The sequence below is a fragment of the Mus caroli genome, chromosome 6 (assembly GCF_900094665.2).
Source record: "Mus caroli chromosome 6, CAROLI_EIJ_v1.1, whole genome shotgun sequence".
Taxonomy (NCBI): domain Eukaryota; kingdom Metazoa; phylum Chordata; class Mammalia; order Rodentia; family Muridae; genus Mus; species Mus caroli.
In genome coordinates, this window is record NC_034575.1 from 4,285,578 (window position 1) to 4,310,159 (window position 24,582).

Sequence of the window (24,582 nt, forward strand, 5' to 3'; positions counted from 1 at the left end):
TGTTCTAGTTAGGGAACTTTTGAACAGTAACCAATGGCAACAATATCCTAAGTCCTGTTCTTTTCCTCCATTCCTATCCACTGCATGAAAACTCCAGTTAAACTCCACAGCCAGATGAGCACTTACTACACAGGAATAAGTTCAGGATTATGTCCTCTAGCACCTTAGAGGTGATATCACACTTAGTTTTTAACCTTCTGTACTTTATAGGTTATAATGTAATGTTGACAGAATCATCTTTCACTCCCTGACTGCAGGTGTTGTGACACTGCAAAGAACAATATATACTCCATTCCACCAGTGCAGACTACCTTGCAGGGTAAAGAAGTCATCAAACTGATACACATGTTCTGCATCAGTAGCAATGAGATTCATTTCTTTGTGAAAAATTTCAAAGTTGGGATCATCCTTCTTCACCACTCCAATCACAAATATTTCCACGTTGGAGTCATTGGCATCCTTCACCACATCTGCCAGCTTCTTTTTATCTCGGGAATCTGTCTGTCCATCCGTGATCACCAAGGCCACCTTCTTTACACCTGGCCTTGCCTCTTTGAACATGTCATTAGCTGCTTGAAGAGCAGTGGCTGTATAGGTGCCTTCCCCCAGATACTGCATGTTGTCTACCACCAGCTTGAAGTCATCCTTGCTGGAAAACTGCTTCAGGCTAGCCACCTTCTCCACCTTGTGGCTATAGTTGATTATGCCTATCCGGGCTGTGCCAAGGTCCAAGGCCACCCGGTCAGCCAAAGTCTTCACAAAACTTTGGATGATCTGGAAGTTCTCTGGTCCCACACTTTCTGAACTGTCAATCACAAACACCAACTCCAGTGGAGTCTCTTTGCATTTGGGCCCACAACCTAAAAGATGAATGTAGAAATAGAAACACTGAAGAAATGAAAATAAACCATTAAAAATTAATACTATTTCCATAGGACAGTAGCAAGAAGGTTGGCAATGAAACAAAGACCTCAACTGTGGTCTTCCTTACCTGTTTAAGTGGAAATAGCTAATACCTTTTTTCTGTCTAGACTCTATGCTTTAGTCTTTTAAAAAATAATATATATCTAGGGGAGTTGTTTTGTAGAAATTTGCTCCAAACTGAAGCATTCCAACCTATAGGAAAGCTCCTTAAAATGAAGATCTAAAAAGAGAAAATCAACAACTCACAAGTCTCAGAAAGTCACTGAAGTTTACCAGATTCATATAGAAGCAGAAAGGGCTGCTAAGAGAAGCAGGTCTTGTTTTGTTTTGTTTTGTTTTGTTTTGCTCTGCTCTGCTCTGTTCTGTTTTGCTTTGTTTTGTTTTTGGCAGGTACCCATGCTAGGCTTGTCTTCTGGTAATGCTGATGCCTTAGAGTCATTTATGTTCCTGTAAGTGACCCCTCCCATATACTGCTGAGAGTCACCCCAATAAACTCATTTATTCACCAAGTTGGAGTTTAATAACATTGTTACTTTGATCTGCATGGGTTCCCTATCTGATGTAAACAGATATTTGTTTCTATCCCTCCACTAATAGTGTCACACAACAAAAGGGTGAAGTTACAGTGTAGCAGATAATGAACACCTGTATGTCTATTTCTTATATTAAAATATAAAATATTCAGTGTGTATCCCTCAGAGGCCTTCTCTTTATTGAAGGGAACCAGAGGAGGAGTGGATCTGGGGGAGAAGGAGGTTGGGGAGGAACTGAAGAGGAGTAGAGGGAGGGGAAACTGGGTTGAGATACATTAAAAACAAAACAAACATACACACAAATATAACATATATATATATATATACATATATATATATCAATCATACCCTTTATAAAACTTAGTCTGCTCTCTATAAGCCTCCTTACTTTTGTTTCTCTCTAAGAGGTGACTACCTGAGTTTGTTTTCATTCTACAGTTTGTATTTAATGTACAGCCCGATGTTACAATTTCAACCTTCAGCCTTATCTTTAAGTAGAACTATGGTTTATGGTTTGACATATGAGATTTATGGTATGACAGGTGGATAAAGTGACAGGTGGCAGAGTTTAATTGGCAGAAAGATTAGGGCCTAAGACTCTACATGAGAGCTGCTGTTCTATGAGGTAACTCCTTCACCCCCTTCCCCTATGAGGACTATTAAGGCTTCCATGAATTCTATGCTATCAAGGAGGCCAGCAGTCCATCTGTACCATGAATCCTTTGACAAGAGGGACTCCAGTAAATACTGGTCAGTAAGTAGATGGGGTCCCCAAAAATCTAATCCAGAAGCCATGTCTAAATTGTCTTATTACCAGAGATCTCAGGCTGGTTCTTAGGAGACAAAGAATTGCTAGGATTTTGGTGCTATTCTTGCCTCTGTCCACTTCAAACAGGGGAGTCATCACTATCCGATCCACTTTCTGCTTTTAGCTAAGCTTTTTCCTTCTTCCCTCTCTCTGGTATCTCTAAGGCTAAAGTGTCAGACATGGAAGAATTTAGATTTCCTTGTGAAACAAGGCAACCCCCTGAATGTCTTCCTGCTTGTGAGATTGAATGCAGTTGCAGAAATCATATTCAAAACTCACTTTGGAAAGAAACTCAGGCTTAGGGGAAAGCATGTGACAGTCACTTAGCTAGTCTCCAAGTGCCTATGGCTCCTACAACCAAATCTCCATTGTGCCAGTTCTCTTCCCAGACTCAGGTAAGTCACTGACTACAGATGAGCACAGTGCATATAAATGTTGTGCTACCCACATCCTGGAGCTTCCAACTGCACAAACAGCTTTGAAAAAAACAAGAAACAAGTTGCCTATAAGGGTGCCTACAGCCTCCCTCAGTGTCACCTCTCCATTTTCCACTGACTTTTCAGATAAGATTCCTATCTCCCCATCAACAATGTACATGTATCTCCTGAATGATCCACGTTAGCTCAGCAACACAGCACACAGTCGGGTTGATATTGTATAGAGCATTACACATTCTTGATAATTAAATCTTACCACATATTTCAATGATAAGTTTGATAATTTCTTCTTTCTGGGGAAAAAGAAAAATGTATTAGCATTAAATTTATAACTATAGCATGTTTCCTGTAATTATGAGCAATCCATCCTATAACTGACAAGGGACCATTTGATTCACTCCTTCACTGGAGAAAATGAAACAAAGCGCACAGAAGTTAAAAGGTGGATAGAATGTGTCATACACCAGTGAGGCTGAATAGTGCAATTTAATAGCTTGGGTTTTTAGATCCTTTTGCCACTTCAGTACACATCAGCTGTGGGCCCCAGGCTTCTGTGTCTTGGGGTGATAATGCAGATTATATGAGGTGAATGTGCAGGGGTCTGAGCCTATGGGGTACCATCTCTGCAAGGATGCTGCAAATCAGCAAAATGATTTAGTCTGTGTGCTAGCCACTAAGGCAGACACGGAGGCCTAGAGTCCCCATTCTTCATTCGTGTTCTGTTCCAACACTCAGTTCTTAAAGTCCCCTCCTTACTTTCCTGATATTCTTTCTGATTCTTTATGAAATGTCCTCATGCTTTTAAAAACTCCTCCAGATCTATCAGACAGGCCCAGAACAGGCTTCCCAAAGTCAGTCTACCAATGCCACAACATTGCTTGTGGCTTATTGACAAGTGATTAGACAGATGACAGCGGCCAGACATGGAGCTGAAAGTGGTGATCACAAGAACCATAGATCTCAACAGGTAAGAAGAGCAGAATCAACAAAGAAGGAAAACGTATCAGATGCAAAGTCAAGCTTTACAGAACAAATCAATAGTGACAGAGTTGGGGAGAGACCATGTATGTAACTGGAGATGCAGATTAAGTAACAGCAGCATTAATGGAAACTATTGAGGTTATTTCATCTAACAGCAGTTTTATTACAAATTCAGGAAAAACAATGATTCTTTTCCATGTGATGCTGGGTTGCACTAATCAAGTTATATCAGAGGAAGGTGTCAACAATGGTCTCTCTTCTTCAGACACTGCCACAATTTTCTACACTCAGAGTTGATATATTGAAAACTCAGGTATATGCCAAAAAGGAAAGTGTATGTATATACATTAAATATATCTAGAAAGGAGAAATGGAAGTATTTCATCTGGTTTATTAGAAACAAGTTCTCACTAAGTTGTCCAGGCTGCCTTGGAATCTATAGTCTTCCTCCTGGGATATACCACCACGTGAGCTTCTGTTTACCTTTTCATGTGTGGAAAAATACATACACAAAGCTTTATGATTCTATTTTTCATGCAACATACTATTATAATTTGTTTTTCATATTATTATAAAAAGCTTCATCAAAGGCATGGCCAACTTTAAGGTTCTTTGATAAGCAGTACAAAGCTATGTTGTAGAGAAATCGTAAGGACTGATACCTCCAATAGTTGAATAGAAGGAAACTCATTTTATTTAAGGCACAGTACTGGTTATTACTACTACACAATTGCACTCTTGATGGGAAATAAATAGGGTTGAGAAGTAGCTAAGGGAAGGTGATGGGGAAAGAGGGATTTTAAATGGAAGCAGATGTTCATGGGCTTCTTCTGGGTTATGGAGGAATGAAGAGAGGCAGGGAGGAGCTGAGTGTCTGAGCCCCAGGAAACTTGGTGCATCTCTGGGACATTCACACTCAGATGGCTGTCAGATCTAAACTCTGGTGCTCTAAGGTGCTCCAAACTATAGGCAGATTTATGGTACATGTAACTGTTTAAACAGGGACCACAGCCAGTTTGCCCAAAGCAACGATGCTCAGCTTTTTGGTTTTTCCAAATTTATTATTTATAACTGTTAATATTACTGTTCTATTTGTGTGTATGTGAAAGAGAGTGATAGAGACAGAGACACAGAGATGAGAAGATGGGGGTAGGAAGAGGTAGGGATGGCACTTGCTACAGTGTACATGAAAAGTCTCATGGAGGTTGCAGGAATCAAACTCAGGTCATTAGGCTTACACTGTATGGGGACAAACACCATCATTCACTGAGCCATCTCAATGGCCATCTGTGAGCCCTTTATAAGACAGTGGATCTACCCTACTCTGAAAGGGTTCTTTCAATATTCATAGAAAAAACAATGCATTTTCATTTATCCTATGATTTTACTATGCTATTCAGTTAACATTTAAAAGTCTGTACCCTCTTGCCTTTAACAGCTAACCTTTCCTGTTGAGTTTAAGGACAGGAAAGTGAAGCCTGAGTTCAAACAATAGGAAATACCAACGCTGAAAGGGGAGGAGGAGTTGACAGAACTGAATCTTAAAAAGATATATCATATAATTAATGCATAACTTGCTGAAGTGCTAATGATTAGTAATAATAAAGTGTCTAGGCCTAAGTGGGACATTTATATTTCCTTGTTCGAGGCTCAGACAATATAGCATGAGAAAGAGCAGCAAAAATATAGTAGCTGAAGGATAAGGTGATGTGCCATATAAAGAACTCCTAGGCACCACATGGTTATTTGACTCACCTGCACAAGACATGCCCATGACTTAAGATGGGTGTTGTTTGTACATGCTCAGCCCAGGGAGTGGCACTATTAGAAGGTGTGGCCCTGGGAGAAGGTGTAGCCTTTTTGGAGCAGTTGTGTCACTATGGGTGTAGGCTTTAAGGCCTTCATCCTAACTGCCTGGAAGCCAGTATTCTAGCAGCCTTCAGATGAAGATGTAGAACTGCCTGCACCATGCCTGCCTGGATGCTACCTTGTTTCTAACTTGATGATAATGGACTGAACCTCTGAACCTTTAAGCCAGCCTCAACTAAATGTTGCCCTTTATAAGACTTGCATTGGTCATGGTGCCTGTTCACAGCAGTAAAACCTTAACTAAGACAGTGGGAGAGGCACATGAGGCCTTGCTCTTTCCTGGGGCCCAGGAAATCAGTGGTTGGTGGTTTTTTCCATCGGAAGTATCTAAAAAGTAGGCTATGCTCAGTAAATAACCTCCCAACTGTGGACATGTACACAACCTGTCTTAGTTAGGGTGTTACTGCTATGAACAGACACCATGACCAAGGCAAGTCTTATAAAAACAACATTTAATTGGGGCTGGCTTACAGGTTCAGAGGTTCAGTCCATTATCATCAAGATGGGAGCATGGCAGTTTCCAGGCAGTCATGGCACAGGCAGAGCAGAGAGTTATATGTCTTCATCCAAAGGTTGCTAGTGGAAGACTGACTTCCAGGTAACTGGGGTGAGAGTCTTAAGCCCATACCCACAGAGGCATACCTACTCCAACCAGGTCACACCTCCAAATGGTGCCACTCCCTGGCCCAAGAATATACAAACCATCACACAACCATAATTAAATTCACATGCACACAGGCACACGCACACACACAACACACACACACACATGCACACACATGCACACACATGCACACACACACACCATGGAAGTTTGAAGGGGAGTTTCTGGGAGAAGGGGTTCAGCTAAACACAGTGGATACGAGAAACCCACTATAGATTGGTCTGCATGAAGGTGTTAAAGAATGAACAAATTTACAAAACAAAACCTGTTCAAGAGATAGTCTCTCTTGCTCCAAATATTACCAATATCATTTTGTTTCCTCTGGACTGTCTCCCCCCTATATTTTTAACAAAATATTCATCACATGGTAGATGAACTTCTTATGTATCTTTCTCCTGAATTCAGGGACATATAGTCTCATATTTTCCACAGCCTCCCATTTCATAGTGCATATCTGTAAGTCTGGCCACAATAAATACCCAAGGAATGTTGGTGAAATGAATGTACAGATGACTAAATGAAAGCAAATAGTTCTACCCCACCCCCATGTTAGAACAGCAAGACAGGAATTAAACCAGGGGAATGCTCCTTCCATAGTTCACACACAGACTCTGCTACTGTCAGCAGGCAGCTGCCGAACACATGGCTCTTTTTTCATTGTAGACATCTTTGGGGATTGGTAGGGGACAAGAGACAGAAGCTGTGGTCATGACAAGTCCGTATCCCTTCTCTTCCAGGTTTTCCTGCCACTAGACAGAAGATTGGCATCCCCAGATGATAACTGAGGGAAAAGGAAAAAAAAAAAACTAAAGGTCTCCTTTTCTAATATTCAGGGAGGGAAATGATTTCAAATTAGAAAGGAAGAGTTTGAATTTGGTATGAAAATTCTAGAGCCTTTCTATCCATTAGAATTTTAAAAACCATCTTTGTAAAAAAAATAGTAAATGAAAAAGTAGAAAACCGTTTGTAGAGATTCAACAGATTGACAAAATGCATGTTTAAGCATAATTCCAGCTTTGAGATAACTGCATTCGCAGCACTTCCTTAAGGAACTAGCTTGAGAAAAAGGAGCCCCCAGCCTGATATCAGTGAGAAAAGCCACACAAAATAAAAACTCACTTGATCTCTGCCTCTTCTCTTAAGCAGGTCAGTTCCTTGTTGCCAATATGCCAACCTGACCATTTCTAGGAGAGGCCAGAAAGGAGCATCCCTACTTGTTTACATATGGCTGTGCATGCCTTCCCCCATCCGCATCCTCATGCCCCACCCCCCATTCCCACATCCAGATGCAATTATCTCATGCGCTCAAGTCTACACTGGCCTGACAGCAGGCACCATCATTTAAACAGAACAACCAAACATCCAAAAAGTCATAATTCTAGAGCTACAACATGAATATAGTAATTCAGCAATTATGGACCCCTCAATTACCATCTAGGATAGATACTCACTGTGAGTCCCAGGTCTCCTTTAGGTCCTTGTAACCCCTACTTAGTGGAAAAAGAGTAACAGTCAGGTTAGGCTGGACCCTGTTGAGAGGGTAAAGCCAAAGCTTCAGTGTGGCTTGAAAAAAATATCTTGCCTGTTTTCCTGGAGATCCAGGCTCTCCAATTTCTCCCTTTTCGCCTTTCCTTCCCACATCACCCCGGTCTCCATGCTCTCCCTGTTAAAAGAGAACCTTAGACTGTGAACATTAAAGCCAAAATAAGCTTCAGGAAAAAAATAATCCTACAGTTTTCTTTGTTGCAGCCAAAAATCCCTTTAAAGACTTAGAATTCTGTTGACATAAATACACATAGAGGGGAAAAAACATTTACACTTAAGAGGTGTTGAGACACCTTCTGAACAGTTCGGTGCCTTTGGGAAACTCAACTATTGTATAATTTACCAGGTTCCTGGGATTTCTGGTGTCTCCTAGGGATTTATTCTTTTATTGGCTGCCTTTGAAGGATGAGGGGTAATAGAACATTGGATTCCACCACAGGTAGCTTTCTTAGTGTGGTGGGACAGGCAGGAAACATGAGGTCTCTGTCCAAATCAAGGCTAAGACATTGAGACCTTGAGCTTAATCATTTCCTTAAGATCTTGATACACTTACCTTCTGACCAGGGAGGCCAAGGCCCACTGTGCCCTTTGACCCTGGGAAACCTTGAGGTCCTTGCTCCCCCTATATGAGATAGAAGAAAGAGGTGTTCTTCTTAACTCATCAGAATAACTTAAAATATTTAGAAGTTAGAAACTCATTTGCAGCTCCCAAACTGCATTACAGCATTATCTAATTTCTAAGTATAATATAAATATAAATACAGGTAGAGAGAGATAGGCTTCCTTGTTTTCTAGCATTCTTGTGGTATAGACAACTCTATCTTGCCAGATCTAGAGCTAGGGGCACACTTGTTCACAAATAGCTAATGTTTCAGTTTATCTTTGTATTTTCCTATATTTATAATATGCAAAAAGCCCATCTTAATAGTGGGGAGAAAAAATAAGACAGCATCCCCCTCAAGGCTAAGGGACTGTTTATATAATTGACTATAATCTGCTAGGTTCATCTCTAATAAATTATAGTCCTGTCCCCCCATGCTCTTGCAAAACACACACACACACACACACACACACACACACACACACACACAAAGGCATAAACAATATCATGGTATAGAATATGAAATGGAAATAATCATGAATAAATCACAAAGTCATAGCAGCCATGCTACTAGGAGTTTGTTCCAAATCCCGACTTATTTCTGGATCAGTTAGTGATTTGTCTCTGGTAAAATACAATAAATACTAGACTCTCAGGAGGATTTTATTTCTCGCTGTCAAGCCCTCAAAACTACCCTAACCCTCCACAAGAGAATCATCAGTGGGTACAGCAAAAGTTCTAACACCAGTCCCAACCTCAGACTAGCTTAAAAAGAATCTTGGGTGAAGGGAGAGGTCAAATGTCCATTTTTGTCATTGAGAACTTGTTCCCAAAGTACCACCTTCATGTCCTTGAGCCAAACCTAATGCTGGAACACACTGAACACAGCAGGAAATAATGCCTGTGTGGCACTGCAAACTCTGGACACACCTAAGATGACTCACCCTTGGAGGCTGGGATCCGTTTCCAGCTTACCAGGGATCATTGACAATCACTTCATTCAGTTTACAATCAAGAGCACATTCCCTTTTCACACTGGAAAATCAGGAAATACTGAGAGGCCAAGAACTCTGCCTGGAAACTGGTACCAGCCAAATAACACACGCACCACGATAAAAAGTATGCAGCAGTGTAGAGACCACAGACCAACCTCATACTTATCAGAAAATACCCTCCAGTGTGAGTGGATCTCAGCCTCATCTAGAGGTAAGAAACCTCTGACTAGCTATAGATTAGGTGGCCAGCCTACTTAGAGATGTTAGAGGACCCTGGGGAGACAGCTGACTGAGATTCTAATCTTTGTTTTAATAAAAAGGAAAAAAAGCACATATATTAAATGTGTTGTCTGGGACAGAGTAAGCTTGCTTCCTCTGATGTTTTGTGGATGTGAATGAAGGCATCTTTCTTTAGTGAGATATTTGGTAAAAGGTAGTTTGGGAATATTGAGGTGATGTCTCGGACCACTGGTGTCTGTGTCGAGAGGTCCAGAAGGACCCTGGCCAGCTACAGCGGAGACAAAAAGTTTGTGGAAGTACATTCAAAGAAGCCGATGCTTAGCTTTGTCCCTGTCTCAAAGGAGGATGGGTAGTAAAACACACTGCAATCCTAGCATGCAGTGGGGAATCATCACTGGGAAATCTACACTCAGAGGCGCCTGGGAGGAGCCCCACACCTCAATAGTCATGCAGGGTGATTGTACCTCAGGCAACATTTCAGATTTCTACAGCAGATATCACAAAAGATGTCCAATAAAGGTTTATGACTTAACTGCCTTAAAGAAATGACGCACGGTTTCCCAACAAAGTGAAAAGCCATATCCTACGGGAAAATCTTTCAGAAATTAATGATCACATCGGCGTTGCTGGATGTCCAGGAGCCCACACTGGCATCTTCCTAATGGAAGCGCTCTATTTATAGCTGCTAATGAAGGAAGCTGTGTCATATCATAAAGGATTTTCCCCCCTCATAGCGAGTAGTTTTCCTTCAAACACTTGAGGGTTTCCTAAAACTTTCAGAGTAGATCACCTGGCTAAAAGTCTTTAATAAGTAAGCCCAGGCCTTAGTTCAGCAGAGGCGAATGAGGCCTATCAGACTTCCTTCTATGAGTCTGGGAAGTGAGAAAGAATGTCACCACGCCACCATAGATCAGAAAGACAGCAAGAATGGCTGTCAATTGGGAAATACAATTAAATATACATTTCAAAGCCAACTTTTAAATCAGTGGTAGGCGTAGCTTTAAGCTTTCAGATGATTGTTTTATAGGAAAAAATACAAGAATAATGCATAAATATCTGGATCTTTTAATTTTTGCAATACTAATAAGAAAAATAATTGTTATTTTTTTTTCTAAATGTTTTCTTGGGCACAGGAGAAACAAACCAACTTCAGAGATGCTCAAAAATCTGTAAAATGGATCTCTGGTTTCTATTCAGATTATAGAAAAGTGAAAAACCAGCCTTAAAACAACAACTATCTAGAAAGCGCTTCCATTAGGAAGATGCCAGCGTGGGCTCCTGGACATCCAGCTACCCCTGATGTGATCATTTCTCAAAGATTTTCCCGAAGGATATGGCTTTTCACTTTGTTGGGAAACCGTGCGTCATTTCTTTAAGGCATTTAAGCCATAAACCTTTATTGGACAACTTTTGTGATATCTGCTGTAGAGATCTGAAATGTTGCAATCCCCCTGTATGATTATTGAGAAGGTGTGGGGCTCCTCCCAGTCCCCTCTGTGGGAGTGAAGTCATGATTCTCTTTGTAGTCTGCATGGACCTGTGGTTGTAGGATAACCAGTCTGCTCAGTGTCCTAAGAAACCCTGGATCCCTAAGAAGAGGCAGGACCTCAGCACGCCCTTCCCTGATGGGAACACCAGATGCTATGTATAATCTGGAAAGTAGGATTCAGATAACATTCTGTCACTGATTTTGAATAGCCCATGCAGGCTATTGTGAGATAATAGGACCCTCGGGCTACAGGAACAAGGAGAGATCACACCTACCACCACGACGATCTTCTGGGACCCACCAGAGCTCAAAAGAAAGACAGGCAAGCAGGAAGGTTGAGCAGGTGAGACAGGTGGGAGGCTGGGGAAGGCTTCCTGTTGTGTAGGCCTGAGAGTGAAGCCACACCCCTGCTGCCTCTTTCTGCCTCTTCCTGCTCACGTTGCTATAAGCAAACACTGTGGGATGGCATGGTCACACACACAGTGCAATCTATTTCTTACTGTTCTGGAGTCTGAAAAGTCCAAGATCCATACAAGGGAGGAATCATTGTGTGGTGAAGACCATTTTCTGGTTCACAGATATCATCGTTCTGCTGTTTCTTCACATGGTGGAAGGGGCAAAGCAGCTCTCTGGGTCTATTCTGAGGACACTAGTTCATTTGTGAGAACCCTATCCTCTTACATCTCCAAAGCCACGCCTCCCAATAGCATCACCTTGGAGTGGGACAGAAGTGTGCAAACCCTATCACCCAGGGAAGGCAAGACTCCCTGAGGCAAGGGCAACCAACACCTTTACCTCTCAGGCGTAGATGGTGGCTCATGGCAGTAGTGGGAAGGAAACAGACTAAACTTGCCACAAGAAATCCAGGAATGGGCATTAAGGCTGCCCTACTACTTGAGGCCAGGAATGCATGGTCAGCCCAGGCTGGCAGGAGCCTCCTGTGGCATAGAACTGGTATGAGCTTTATTCCATGTAAATAATTTTCCACTAAGGAATGAAAACAAAACAACACAACAAAAACCCAGCCAGGAAGTGATAGCACCTTTAATTGTGGCACTCGGGAGGCAGAGGCAGGTGGATCTCTGGGAGTTTCGAGGTTAGCCTGGTTTACAAACTGAGTTCCACTACAGCCCGAGCTGTACACAGAAAAACTATGTCTCAAGAAAGCAAAAAAACAAAACCAGAGCCAGGCAGTGGTGGTGCACGCCTTTAATCCCAGCACTCGGGAGGCAGAGACAGGCGGATTTCTGAGTTCAAGGCCAGCCTGGTCTACAGAGTGAGTTCCAGAACATCCAGGACTACACAGAGAAACCCTGTCTCGAATAAGAAAGAAAGAAAGAAAGAAAGAAAAAAAGAAAGAAAGAAAGAAAGAAAGAAAGAAAGAAAGAAAGCAAAGCAAAGCAAAGCAAAGCAAAGCAAAGAAAAGAAAGGAAACAAATGAAAAAACCAACAAACAAAAGGAATGAAAAAAAGGCCTTTAAAAATTAGAAAGAAGTGAGTAGAGCTAGTTCAGTGGTTAAGGGCACTGTAGTTCTTGAAGAGGACTTGGGTTTAACTCCTAGCACCTACATGGTGGCTCACAAAGATCTATAACTACTACTCCAGGTCTCCATAGTCCTCTTCTCTGCAGGTACCACGTACACACATGGTACAAATACAGCAAAATACCCATAAACATATGTTTTATTAAAAAGAATAGACAAATTGACAAAATTTTAATTGTGTACATAGGTTAAATTGTATAATATCAATGATAATTGTCTGATAATATCAGATTATATTATGTTGCATAAGAGAACTGCTTGTTTGTAACAAAAAATACTGAAGTATTTAAGAGAAAAAGTAAAAATACTGTTTCTTCAATATACTATGAAATGTCTTATAAAAATAACATGACTGGGTACTTATATACATACATACATATGTATGTATGTACATACACTGATTTTTAAATTTTTGGATGATTGTTTTATTGGAAAAATACAAGAATAATGCATAAATATCTGAATCTTCTGATTTTTGCATTACTAATAATAAAAGAAATAATTGGCGTTTTTTCTAAATGTTTTCTTGGGCATAGGAAGAGATGCTATGCCAACTTCAGAGATGCTTAAAAAAAACCTGTTAAATGGATCTCTGGTTTCTATTCAGATTATAGAAAAATGAAAAATCATCCTTAAAACAACTATCTAGAAAGTGCTTCCATTAGGAAGCATTAACATTAGCAGCTATAGATAAAGAACCTATAGGAATTCTTTATACTATACTTGCAACTTACTCAAAATAAGAATTAGAAATCAGTATATGAAATGGACGAACAGATGAATGGGTGAGAGAATAAACAAACTCACAAAGATGTCATCTATCCTTAGTGCAGCCGAGCACACAGGTATGACAGCTACCCAGAGTTTGAGAACTCACATGTTAAATAAATCCCCGCAGACAACAGAGTTCAACACATGGATTTCATGTGGTGTTTGTGTGTGTGTGAGTGTGTGTGTGTGTGTGTGTGTGTACAGATAAGTGTGCATGTAAGTTCAGATGCCTGTAGAAGCCAGAGTGCTGCTATTCCTTGGGTGTGCTATGCATTTTTTTTTAATCTACGTCTCTCTTTGGCCTGATGTTAGACCATCAGACTAGGCTACCTGGTCAGTGAGTCCCAGGGAGCCTCCTGGTTCTGCCTCCTTAGCACTGGGAATCAAGTCTAGGCCATCATGCTTACAAAGCAAGCACTATGTCCACTGATCCACCTTCGCAACCTGCGGTCCAAATTTCTTGAGGGCATTTCTGCCCTTTGGATTCAGGAGAGTTTGACCATTATTAAAACCTTTTACTGTCCGCGATTTACATCCATATACCCTCCAGTTCAACTTTTGAAACAAGCAGTAGCATTATCCCAGGTGAACACAATTGTTTATACACCCAGTGTGGTTATCTACCACCAGATTAAGACTCCCACCTCGGCAAAAAGTAAATGTTAGGAGACGTGGGACACGAAGCTATACTTCAATGAAGGGAGTTTCTGACTCCCACTTGACCTTTCTGTTTGAGTTCTTGCCACCCATGTTTTCTCTGTTACCACACAGGTAACAACAATGTCTTTATTTACAAAACAGATTTTTGTCTCTAGGAAGGGATATGAATGTCATATTTAGAAAAGGTAACTTAAAAGTCCACTATGGAAAGGAAAATGGATCAAGCTATTCTAGAAGTTTGGCTCGGGGCTGCTGCCCCTGCAAAGTGAAAGGTAGGGGAGAAAGGCCAACCTGAACCCAGGCTAGGTTCAGAGAGAACATGGACAGTCTCGGGTTTATTTTTATCTCGACTCTACCTTTGTCATTTTGCTATTGAGCTGCTCTCCCCCTGGGCATTTTCTATCACTCACTAAAAGAGAATGGGCTAAAATCAATATGGCAAACCAGAGCCAGAAATTCTAGTTCAAACATAACCTTCTTCTCTGACAAGAGGGTAGCCTTGTCTGAGAACCCTGGAGACACAGTTTACATAGTAAAGATCAGTGCAGACCCCAGCTAGCATTCACCTGAGGGCCAATGGTCACTTCCTAGGCTGAGAGCACGTAGAGGAGTTGAGAGAGGAAATAATTTGCCTGTGTACAGCTTCCTGGTCTTTGCTTGTTTGTTTTTCAAGTTGTAGGCAATTGTACAACCATATGAAAATGTTCAAACCTCAATGGTCCGACAATATCAAAATATTGTTTTATTTAATGTATCATTCTTTCCTCTGTTTCTTTTCTACTTTGCCTCCTGCTTTCTGGTAACACTATTACTAATTAAAAACTTGGGGGAAAGCATTGTAAATTTTGAAAACTTCCTGCCAGCTGGAATAAAGAAGCCAGTATTGTACTAAGATGTTGAATCAGTGGGTGAACGGTAGAATTTATCAGACCAGTGACCAGCCTGAATAGTCTTTCAGTGTTTTGCCTGCAGGTCAGGAACCACTTTATACTGCTTTGTGGGCACAGCTAGTTCACATGTGAAGGAAAATTTCCACTTTTATCAGCCTTGGCAGTACATTACATTGTCCATGTGAATAGAAGGCTGTTATCTAGAGACTTCTAGAAAATCAGGTTGGTCTGCTACTTGGGCATTGATTTTCTGATCATAACAATCTGCTGCTGCAAGTAGCCATGGCCATTTCTTGCTTCCCAATGAGCAAATAATAAATCTATGTTTCTGTATAACTTCTTAATAGTCCCAGGGACAAATGCATGGGGGGATAAAAGTCAGGTTTTAACAATTCTCTCAAGCTACCATGAATTTTGCAATAGTTTTAACAGTGACTCTGTTTCCAAAATCCAAGCTGACAGACCCTCCAAACAAAGGCTCCTTTGCTTTCTACTCCTCTGTTCTAGTTTGGCACTGAGAAGCAGCCCAGGCAGTTTTTCCCTCTCTAACCTGATAATCAACTGCTTTCAGTTTCTTAAGATCCCTTCCCCTTCTGGTGCTGGGTTCCTCTCAATGTCCCATTTTGTTGTTAACACTTTCTAATGGGGGCTAAGACAGCCTAATGCATGTTTGATAAAGTAGCCCACTTGCTTGGGTGTAGAGTCAATGAGTAAGTTATATGCTATCAAGCAAACATTTGTGGGAGTAGAATCACAGAACTTCTAGTACTGGGCCAGAATAAAATCCCAAAGGGCTGAATGGAACGAAATATGGCTTCATTATATTCAATTCCCATTCAAAGTGATCTGGTTGCATTGTGTTTGGTGACAGAAAAGGAAATCATTTACTTTTACGGATTCCATGGCCGATTTTGAGTCTGTTCCCAACAATAATCTAACACCTTTACTATGTGTACTTCATTCTTCATGGTCTCGGTGTAGTGCCAAGAGACGTCAGCCACATACAGTGTGAGTTTTCAGGACAGCTCCCATGAGAATGTCCAGGAGCTGGACCATGCTGCTGCTGACATTAGTATTGATGGCTGTGTTCCTTTCCTGAGGCTACTATGATGAATTACCTCAAATGTATTGGCTTAAAACACTACTTATCCATTACCTCACAATTGTAGGAGTTAGAAATCTGAAATCAGTTTCCAAGGTGTAGAAAGACCACATTTTCTCCAAAGGCTCTAAGAACAAAATACATTACCTTCACTATTTCAAATTCTAGTCCTTCCTGTCTTCTATGGGTTTTCTCTATTCTCCTCTACTCTGGGCTGTTTCTATCAACACGTCTCTCCTGTCACATGTCACTTTTAGGGTCGATCCAGATTACATGGAATACCCCCTATTTCTAATTTCCTTCTGCTATAAGGTAATAAATTCACATTCTAGAGATAAGGACATGGACATCTTTTTGATTCATTATTCAGCCTACCATGGTGACTTTTATCTTATTCCCGTAAAAGTAATATAATGTGGTTGTTATGTTACCTGTAATTTCCACTTAGACAATTCACTTTATAGTCTAGAATATAGTATATACATATATATACATATATTTAAGTATATATATGTATATGTATATGTGTATATATATGTATATAAATATATATAATATATATATATATATATATATATATACTTAAAAATATCTGATCATGTGCTGTATAGTAAAATTTCATTAAACAAACAACAATGTATATATACAGTTGTGGTCCCAGAAGATTATGAGAGATGAAAAATTCCCATCATTTACTGCTATCCCACTGACATGTTACAGCCTGATGAATTAGTCTATCTTGGTGTTGATGCAAATAATAATGCAGCCAATAATATAAAGGTATCGAACAAAAAGGAAATCCACAAACATAAAAGTTTTAAGGATGACTAAAAGTGAAGCATGCTCAGGGCTGAGGAGATGGCTTAGTAGGTAAGATGCCTGCTGTGTCAAGCATAAGTTTCTTAGCACCCACATTTTAAAGGCCAGGTGCAGTGGTGTGTGCCTATAACTCTAGCACTAAGGGTTAGAAAGTGGAGAGATATGTGAACCCCGAAGCTCAGTGACCCGTTAATCTGAGCAAAACGATGAACTTCAGGATCAGTGAGGAGCCCTATTTCAACAAGCAAAGGTTGTTTCAAGTCATCAAGGAAAGACATGTGACATCACCTTCAGGCTTAAACACGTGTAACAACAACAACACACATATTATACCACACTATCACACTATCACACACACATGCAGTTAAGTACAGTACTGGATGAGAAAAAACATGCTGCTGGCTTGCATACTAATGGTTCTATACTTTTAATCACTGTGTTACCTCAACACGACTGTAACATGACCATAAAATAGGACATGATGGTGTCCCTGCAAGGGACTCCCAGGTGTCACATTTTCTGTCACTCTTGATTGCATCAAGCAGCCAGGTTAAATAATGGACCTATACCTTCTGGATAGAGGACACTTTCTCCTGTTTACATAATGATGAGTTTGCCTCATGACAGCTCTTAGGACAGATCACTGTTTTTTGGCAAAGCGTAACTGTTAAATACTCCCTGGTCTATCTTTGATGACATATGTTTTCACTATTACTGTTTCCTTTGGCTCCAGAGAACTATCAAACACATAATTTCCCTTTGGTGAAGTAAGGGGGAGTCAAGGCGTGCACAGGCTAGAGCACTGGTACTTCCCTCTCATGTGAAAGGAACTCAAGTGTTAGGCAACAAATACACAAAACTAGAAATTTGATCAGTCCGTCACTGTATGTATTTTTGTTCTTATTGCTTAATAAAGGGCTAGACTTACAGTAGAATTAATCTGCTATAATTGAAACATGCCTTGAGATAGCAGACTTATCAAGGAAGAAACAATGAACTTCTAAACTCTAGAAAACATTGGCAGCCAAAACAAACAAACAAACAAACAAAAAAAGAATAAAAGTATATAAATATCTAAATTGGCCTCAGCTAACTTACAATACTCATAGAAAAATATTCTCACTGTGGTGACACTGTGCTCCTCTTGTCATTTTGCTTAAGGTTTGTTCTTTCAAGTTCTATGTATAAGCACTAACAGATGCAAAGGGGGTAGAGAGAACAGCAGAGGGCATCTGCGAATGATCCCAGAACAGTTAAATCACTGAGCATGAGGGCTTGATTGCTTCCTGGACCTACACTCGCTGTCACGATTTCTCTACTTGATTGGGAGAATTTTGTCTCACTTTCTAATAATAAAGTTGTTCTCATTTTAAACCTTAGCTTTAAATACATTGGCAGGTCACAGGACAAAACCCACCATGGCTTTGAAGGGTTTGGCCAGCTGGTCTCAGCTGCATGGATTGATTTGTCTTGCCCTTCTGTCTAAATCTCTCTACATAAACCTGCCAGATTTCACAAATATCTTAGTTGGCATTCAGATATACTTGGACCACAAATAGAAATACAAAGAGACAGAGTGGGCTTAATGGTACTTGGCTATGCTAGAGGCAAAGATATCTGCCACAACCCCTTTGCTGGCCATCTGTAATCTCCTAGTTCCCTGGCCCAAATCTCTAGCAGACCACATAGTTCACCGTTTGGCTCCGTTTAAAGATTTGTTTTACTTTAATTAAGTGTACAAATGAGGGTTCAGGTCCCATGGATCCCCTGGATCTGGAGTTACCAGTAGTTATGACATGGTTGCTGGGACGTGAGCTCAAGTCCCCTGTAAGACTACATACCCTTAACTACTGAGCCATCTCTTCACCAGAGGCTTTTGCTTTACACGACTTCAGTGCTTCCTTGGGTATTCCCTGTGCTTTCAGGATAGACATATGCCAGGTTCCTCTCTTATTCTTAACCTGAGCAATCTTGTCTACATCTGGGACTTTAGTAGTGACCCTATAAATGATAATTCTCTAATCCCAATAACTTTCTTATCTCTAAAGTCTTGGCTTATCGTCCCGTCTACTTTCTAGAGTTTTCCATATGCTAGCTACTGCAGAGCCAAATCTATTAAAACCAGAAATCTGACTGTGTCATTTCTTCTGTCCCTTATGTGCCCACCCCTTAGTCTCCTAGGCTTGCAGGTTCTTGTGTCATGACCTCTGTTCTTCCTGGTCATTCTTTTTGCCTTCTGAGGTACATATTTCAGATCTCTATATATCATATAGAACAAAGAGTATATATGGTGGCTGGCCACCTTTTTTCAAAGTTGTCTAAAGGCCATATATTCTAAACTCCATCCTATTTTACTTCATAAACCACAAGGATATCTGTGTGCCTCTTAGGTTAATTAAAAAATTTTTCTGGATAAAACTTTGGGATTCAAGCTGATCATAGATTACCCAGACCCAGTGGATACATCTACAACAAAACTGCTGGAACTCAGTGCTCAAGGAACATCAACTAAGTCGATAAGTGCCAGAGTGTCTCCTAGCAATGCCAGAGCGACCCAGGATACCTCAATAACAGGGCTGCCTAAACCACACCGGAACAAGGACAACTCCAATAGACATACCAATGTGGAAAGGGAAGGTCATATAGCTGCACCCATAGAAGAGCAACAGCAGACAGGTCCAGGGATGTTGAGCTAAGGGAAATAGTCTTCCTCTAGGGAGGAGCTCCCTAATTGTTTACCTCAAACCAACCAGTCATCCCTGAAATGACATACATGCATGCTATATGGAACAGACTGAGCAGGTTGTTACAAATATATGCAACAATAACAATTAAGCAAAGGAGACCAGGAATTTGAGAGAAAGCAAGGTGGGGAGCATAGGTGGAATTGAAAGAAGGAAGGGGAATGGAGAAATATGATGTAATTAAATATGAAAAATAGACAATAAAATAAGAACATATGGCAAAGCTCAGCAGATATTCACAGTGAATCAAATGAAGAAGATATTTCAACCATGTTCTCTGGGACCAGGTCTAGGGTCAATTTATGAATAGCTCCTATAGTGTTGGCTTCTGAGACAGCAGAATAAAACCAGAAAATTGATGTTCATGAACGCTAACAAAATCCACTGTGGCTCCCTTGAGGCACATCCTGATGACTGCACAGGCTACTCACACATGACTGTGAGGACAGCAGGAAGTGCTGAACCACACAGCCTCTACCTGAGCAGCCGAAAGTGGGGCCTCGGGGCACTTACTCAATCCTGGTTCCATAAGTTCCCTGAACAGATGGATTCTATGCTGTGTTTTGCGCTTTTCAAGCTACTCTTCTTTGTTCCAGATATTAGTCCATTTACAGACAAGAGTGGATGCAGAGCAGTGAAAATGGCAAACCCTCCTCATAATGATCTTGGAGAAGGCTGAGTCATGACCTAAAAAGGCATCTGGGTCCTGGGTTAGTACAACTTTCTCTTGCTGTAACAGAATGCCTGAGACACAGGAAGAAAGATTTATTTTGGCTCATGGCTGCCAAAGTTTCACCGCATGATTTACATTTTGTGGTGCCTAAGGCAACAATGAACATTTTGATGGATAGCAAATGGTGGAGCAAACAGCTCATCTCGTGGCAGAAAGAGAAAGGCAGGAACAAGACACACCTCTCAAAGGCACACTCACCTATGGCCTACCTCCTCAAGTTCCTCTGGGAACTCATCAGCGAATTTAACCCATTGATGTGGTTAGCACCTTAGTGACCCATTCATTGCTCTCTCAAGAGCTCTGAGGCCTGGAAACCACAGCTTTAAATACACAAACCTTTGAAGAACATTTTATACCCAAACCATAATAAGCCCAACACCTAGAACAAGTGAATGTTATCTTACATGGAAAGGAGGTCTTCACAGCTGTGACTAAGTTAAAGTTTTTCAAACAGGGAGATTATTCAGGGTGGTCTGGGTGGGTCATAAGTGTGACCATGAGTCTCCTTAAGAGGAGGCATTTGAAGAGCATGTGGTAGAAGCAAAGTCATTGGGAAAAAGTAGAGTCCATTAACTGTACAGATGCAGAAAGGTGCTGTGTAGAGTAGAAATGTGGACCTTTTCCTAGAGAAAACTAGGAAACAAATTCCTCTAAACTCTCTTTGTGTTATCCATATTAGGATTCATTTTATTCTTATGTGCTTCCACAACTATAAGACTGAATGTGAGTTGTAGTCAAGCTGAACTTGTGACAATCTCTTACAGCCACACAGGACAGTAGCACGGAGACGAAGACCATTCCTCTTCTGGCAAAGCAGGTCTAACAAGAGCATTCTGTGTTAAATCATCAAGAAGCAAGTCAGCTGAAAAGACTTATTTCAAGTGCCATGAAGCTCAGGTTGTGGCATGAAGGTGAGGAAACCATGAACAGAACTCAGGTTGTTTTTGCACTGTGCAGGCCAGAACTTCAAGCATGGACAGTTTGTTGGGTAATACAGTCCATCTATGGCATTTCACTCTTTAGGAAAAAAAGCAATCCTGGGAAAAATCCCCTCACTTCAAGGGAAATGGATGACTGTTTCACATATCAGTCTTTGCAATATGATTGGAGACTGTAGGAAAGCCAAGTGTCATTATTTGTGATGGTTTGGTTACCACGGGTATCCCTTTAAGGTTCTTGGTTTCAGGCATTGTCTGTCTTCCATATTGTTACAATGATTCTTACTCCTGTATTTAAACAATGAAGCTATGTTCTGTTTTCCAGAGCCCTCAAAGGTGAAGTTGAAAGAAGACTTGCGTCAGAGGGCAGTCTGAGTCTGAGCAGGGAGATATTCCTATTATGCAATCTGGGAATATCCACACTCAACCGAGAAACAAGAATGTCTTAGGCTGTTGTTGCTGTGATAAAACACTATGACCAAAAAGTTTTCTGTGGCTGCTGTAATAAATTGCCACAAATTCACTAGTTGACTATGTCTCAGAGTTAGTCTTTCATGGTTCTGGACCCCCTTAAGTCTGAAACAAATGTGGATAACACAATGGTTCATTCCATTCCACAGCATATAGCTCATCATCTAGCAAAGTCAAGCAAGGAACTAGGGGCAGAGCTGATGCAGAGGCCATGGAAGAGTGTTGCTTACTAGCTTGCTCCTCGTGGCTTGCTCAGTTTGCTTTCTTCACTTGATCTTAGCCAAAAGGCCGCGAAGCGATCAGTTTGCTTTCTTACAGGACCTAAATGGCCAGCTCAGGGGTAGCACTGCCCATGGTGAATTGGACCCTACCACCTAATCAAGTAAAATGCTCACAGACTTGTCCACAGTCAACCTTATGGAGGCATTCACTAAGTGGAGCTTTCCTCCACTGAGATGAATCCAAGCTGTGTCAAGTTAACAAAAAGAAAGTGACTGCTGATGGTTTACACTGAGGACAGGAATGGTAGGGAAGCAGAAAGAGGGAGAGGAGAGGAGGGGGAAGGGAAGGTGGAGAGGGAGGGGGAGAGGGAGGGGGAGAGGGAGGGGAGAGGAGAACTTATCCACCAAACTGCCCATTCTGTTCTTTAAATTGCTTTCAGAGTAAATATCCAAACAAAATTAAAAACATATATACAGCTAGCCACGATGACAGGTGCCTTTAATTCCAGCACTTTGGAAGCTAGTCAGGGCTACACAGAAATGCCCTGTCTCAAGCACTATGGGCATAGCAGAAGAATGTATAATGACCAAAAGCAGAATCACACTAATAATGTACACCAGTGGGAAAACAAAAGGTAATATTCCCACACCATATAATATTATTTGGTTGTGAAAAGAAAGATAATCTTTGATAACTTTATGTTGTTATAAAATATGGCCATGAAAGTCCACATATCATAATTCAACTTAGGTAAGACACACAGGTTAGGGAGATCTATGAAGATAGAAAGACTCATGGATGCCAGAGTTGATGACTAAATTGGAACATAATGGGCAGTGGCTGACAAGGTATTTTGGGTATTACAAAAATATTCAAAGTGATAGTGATGACAGCTGTAAAATTATGTGAACATGGTAAAAAAAAATTAGTTAGGAATACATTAGAGGAGTAGACTGTTTAGTATGTGGTTGAATTTCAGTAATTTAAAAAAAATAAAACAAACCATTCTAGGGGTTTCTTTCCAGCTGTGATTCTCTTACTCTGATTCCATAAGACATTCCTGTTCATCTTACGATAGTAGGAATGACTGGGCCCCACCATCTAAGTCACTTCTCAGAAAATAACTTTCAGCATTCATTCTTTAAATATTCTCTGGGGATTAAGGCCCCATGGAGTCTTTAAAGTATGAAAGAGCCTTGTGACAACCTCCTCCTGTGTGTGGTCCTTCTGCTCACTCATACACAGCTTCCCCTCTCACTGAGTTCAGCACAGCCAAATTTACTCACAGAGAAGGAAGCTGCTCTCTTGATTTTTCTCTGCAAAACTCTCCTAGATTTTCTTCACTGACTACTCAGTGACAACTGATTTGCTAACCTGAAAGCTTAGATAAATGGACAGCATCTGAGCCAAACAAAAAATAGAACCATGAAAAAAAATAGCCATAGAGTCACAGATTATTAAACAAATCCTTCAAGAAAATTCATTTGTTAACTTGGGATTTTTGCTGCATTGTGCTTGTTTCAAAGCTAAACCATGAACTTATGTGAAGGTTTAACAGTAAAAGCAACCAATATAGAGATGATGAAATTGCATCCCCACAGTTTTATAAGCCTACACTCACGTGTGAGGTTGAAAACCACATCAAAGAATCAACAGCAACAGAAAAACCCACAGTGGGCAGAGAGCCTTCCCAGGTGAGGACAGTGCAGCTCTAGCAATAATCTTTACAAAACAGGGTGGAATGGAAATCTTCACATAAGACTGAGAAAACATGAGAACTTCTCTCTGGCACTGTTTAAGGTGGGAGGAATGTATAAAATGTTATATCCATTCACTACACAGTAGACTACTGTCTTAGTCAGGATTTCTATTCCTGCACAAACATCATGACCAAGAAGCAAGTTGGGGAGGAAAGAGAGGATTTATTCAGCTTACATTTCCATACTGCTGTTCATCATCAAGGAAGTCAGGACTGGAACTGTAGCAGGTTAGGCAGCAGGAGCTGATGCAGAGGCCATGGAGGGATGTTACTTACTGGCTTGCTTCCCCTGGCTTGCTCAGCTTGCTCTCTTATAGAATCCAAGACTGCCAGCCCAGAGATGGTATCACCCACAAGGGGCCTCCCTGCCCTGATCACTAATTGGGAAAATGCCTTACAGTTGGATTTCATGGAGGCACTTTCCCAACTGAAGCTCCTTTCTCTATGATAACTCCAGCCTGGGTCAAGTTGACACACAAAACCAGCCAATACAACTACTATAGAGTATACGTTGACTTGGAGGGTGTCTGGGTTACAGTGAGAGAAGAAAATCAAGTTGGAAACCCAGGACAGAATGATATTAAAAGATTCCACCTGCCTACATGAGAGTATGCACATCTAATTGAAAGAAATGAAAGGAGGCTTTACACCAAGCTGTGAGCAGTGATCCCTTCCATTAGGCAGGACTGAAGGGGGGAAGGGGAAGTTTACAAAGTTGTATGGTATGAACTAGGTATGTTTTGTTTCCTAATTTAAAGTAAGACAGTGTACTGGCTGGTTTTGTGTGTCAGCTTGGCACAAGTTAGAGTCATCAGAAAGGTAGAAGAGCTCTTCCGGTCAGAA

At 40.9% G+C, this 24,582-nt stretch overlaps 1 protein-coding gene across 1 annotated transcript in view; it reads right to left on the reverse strand.

Annotated features, from left to right (window-relative positions):
* Positions 1 to 24,582, reverse strand: part of Col28a1 (collagen type XXVIII alpha 1 chain) — a 183,133-nt gene that overhangs the window by 17,380 nt on the left and 141,171 nt on the right. Inside the window, exons 28-32 of the mRNA XM_021165439.2 lie at positions 8,315 to 8,383; positions 7,799 to 7,879; positions 7,668 to 7,703; positions 2,959 to 2,995; positions 312 to 860 (exon numbers count right to left, since the gene is read on the reverse strand). Coding sequence (XP_021021098.1) covers positions 312 to 860; positions 2,959 to 2,995; positions 7,668 to 7,703; positions 7,799 to 7,879; positions 8,315 to 8,383 — 772 coding nt within the window. The remainder of the gene's footprint in view (positions 1 to 311; positions 861 to 2,958; positions 2,996 to 7,667; positions 7,704 to 7,798; positions 7,880 to 8,314; positions 8,384 to 24,582) is intronic.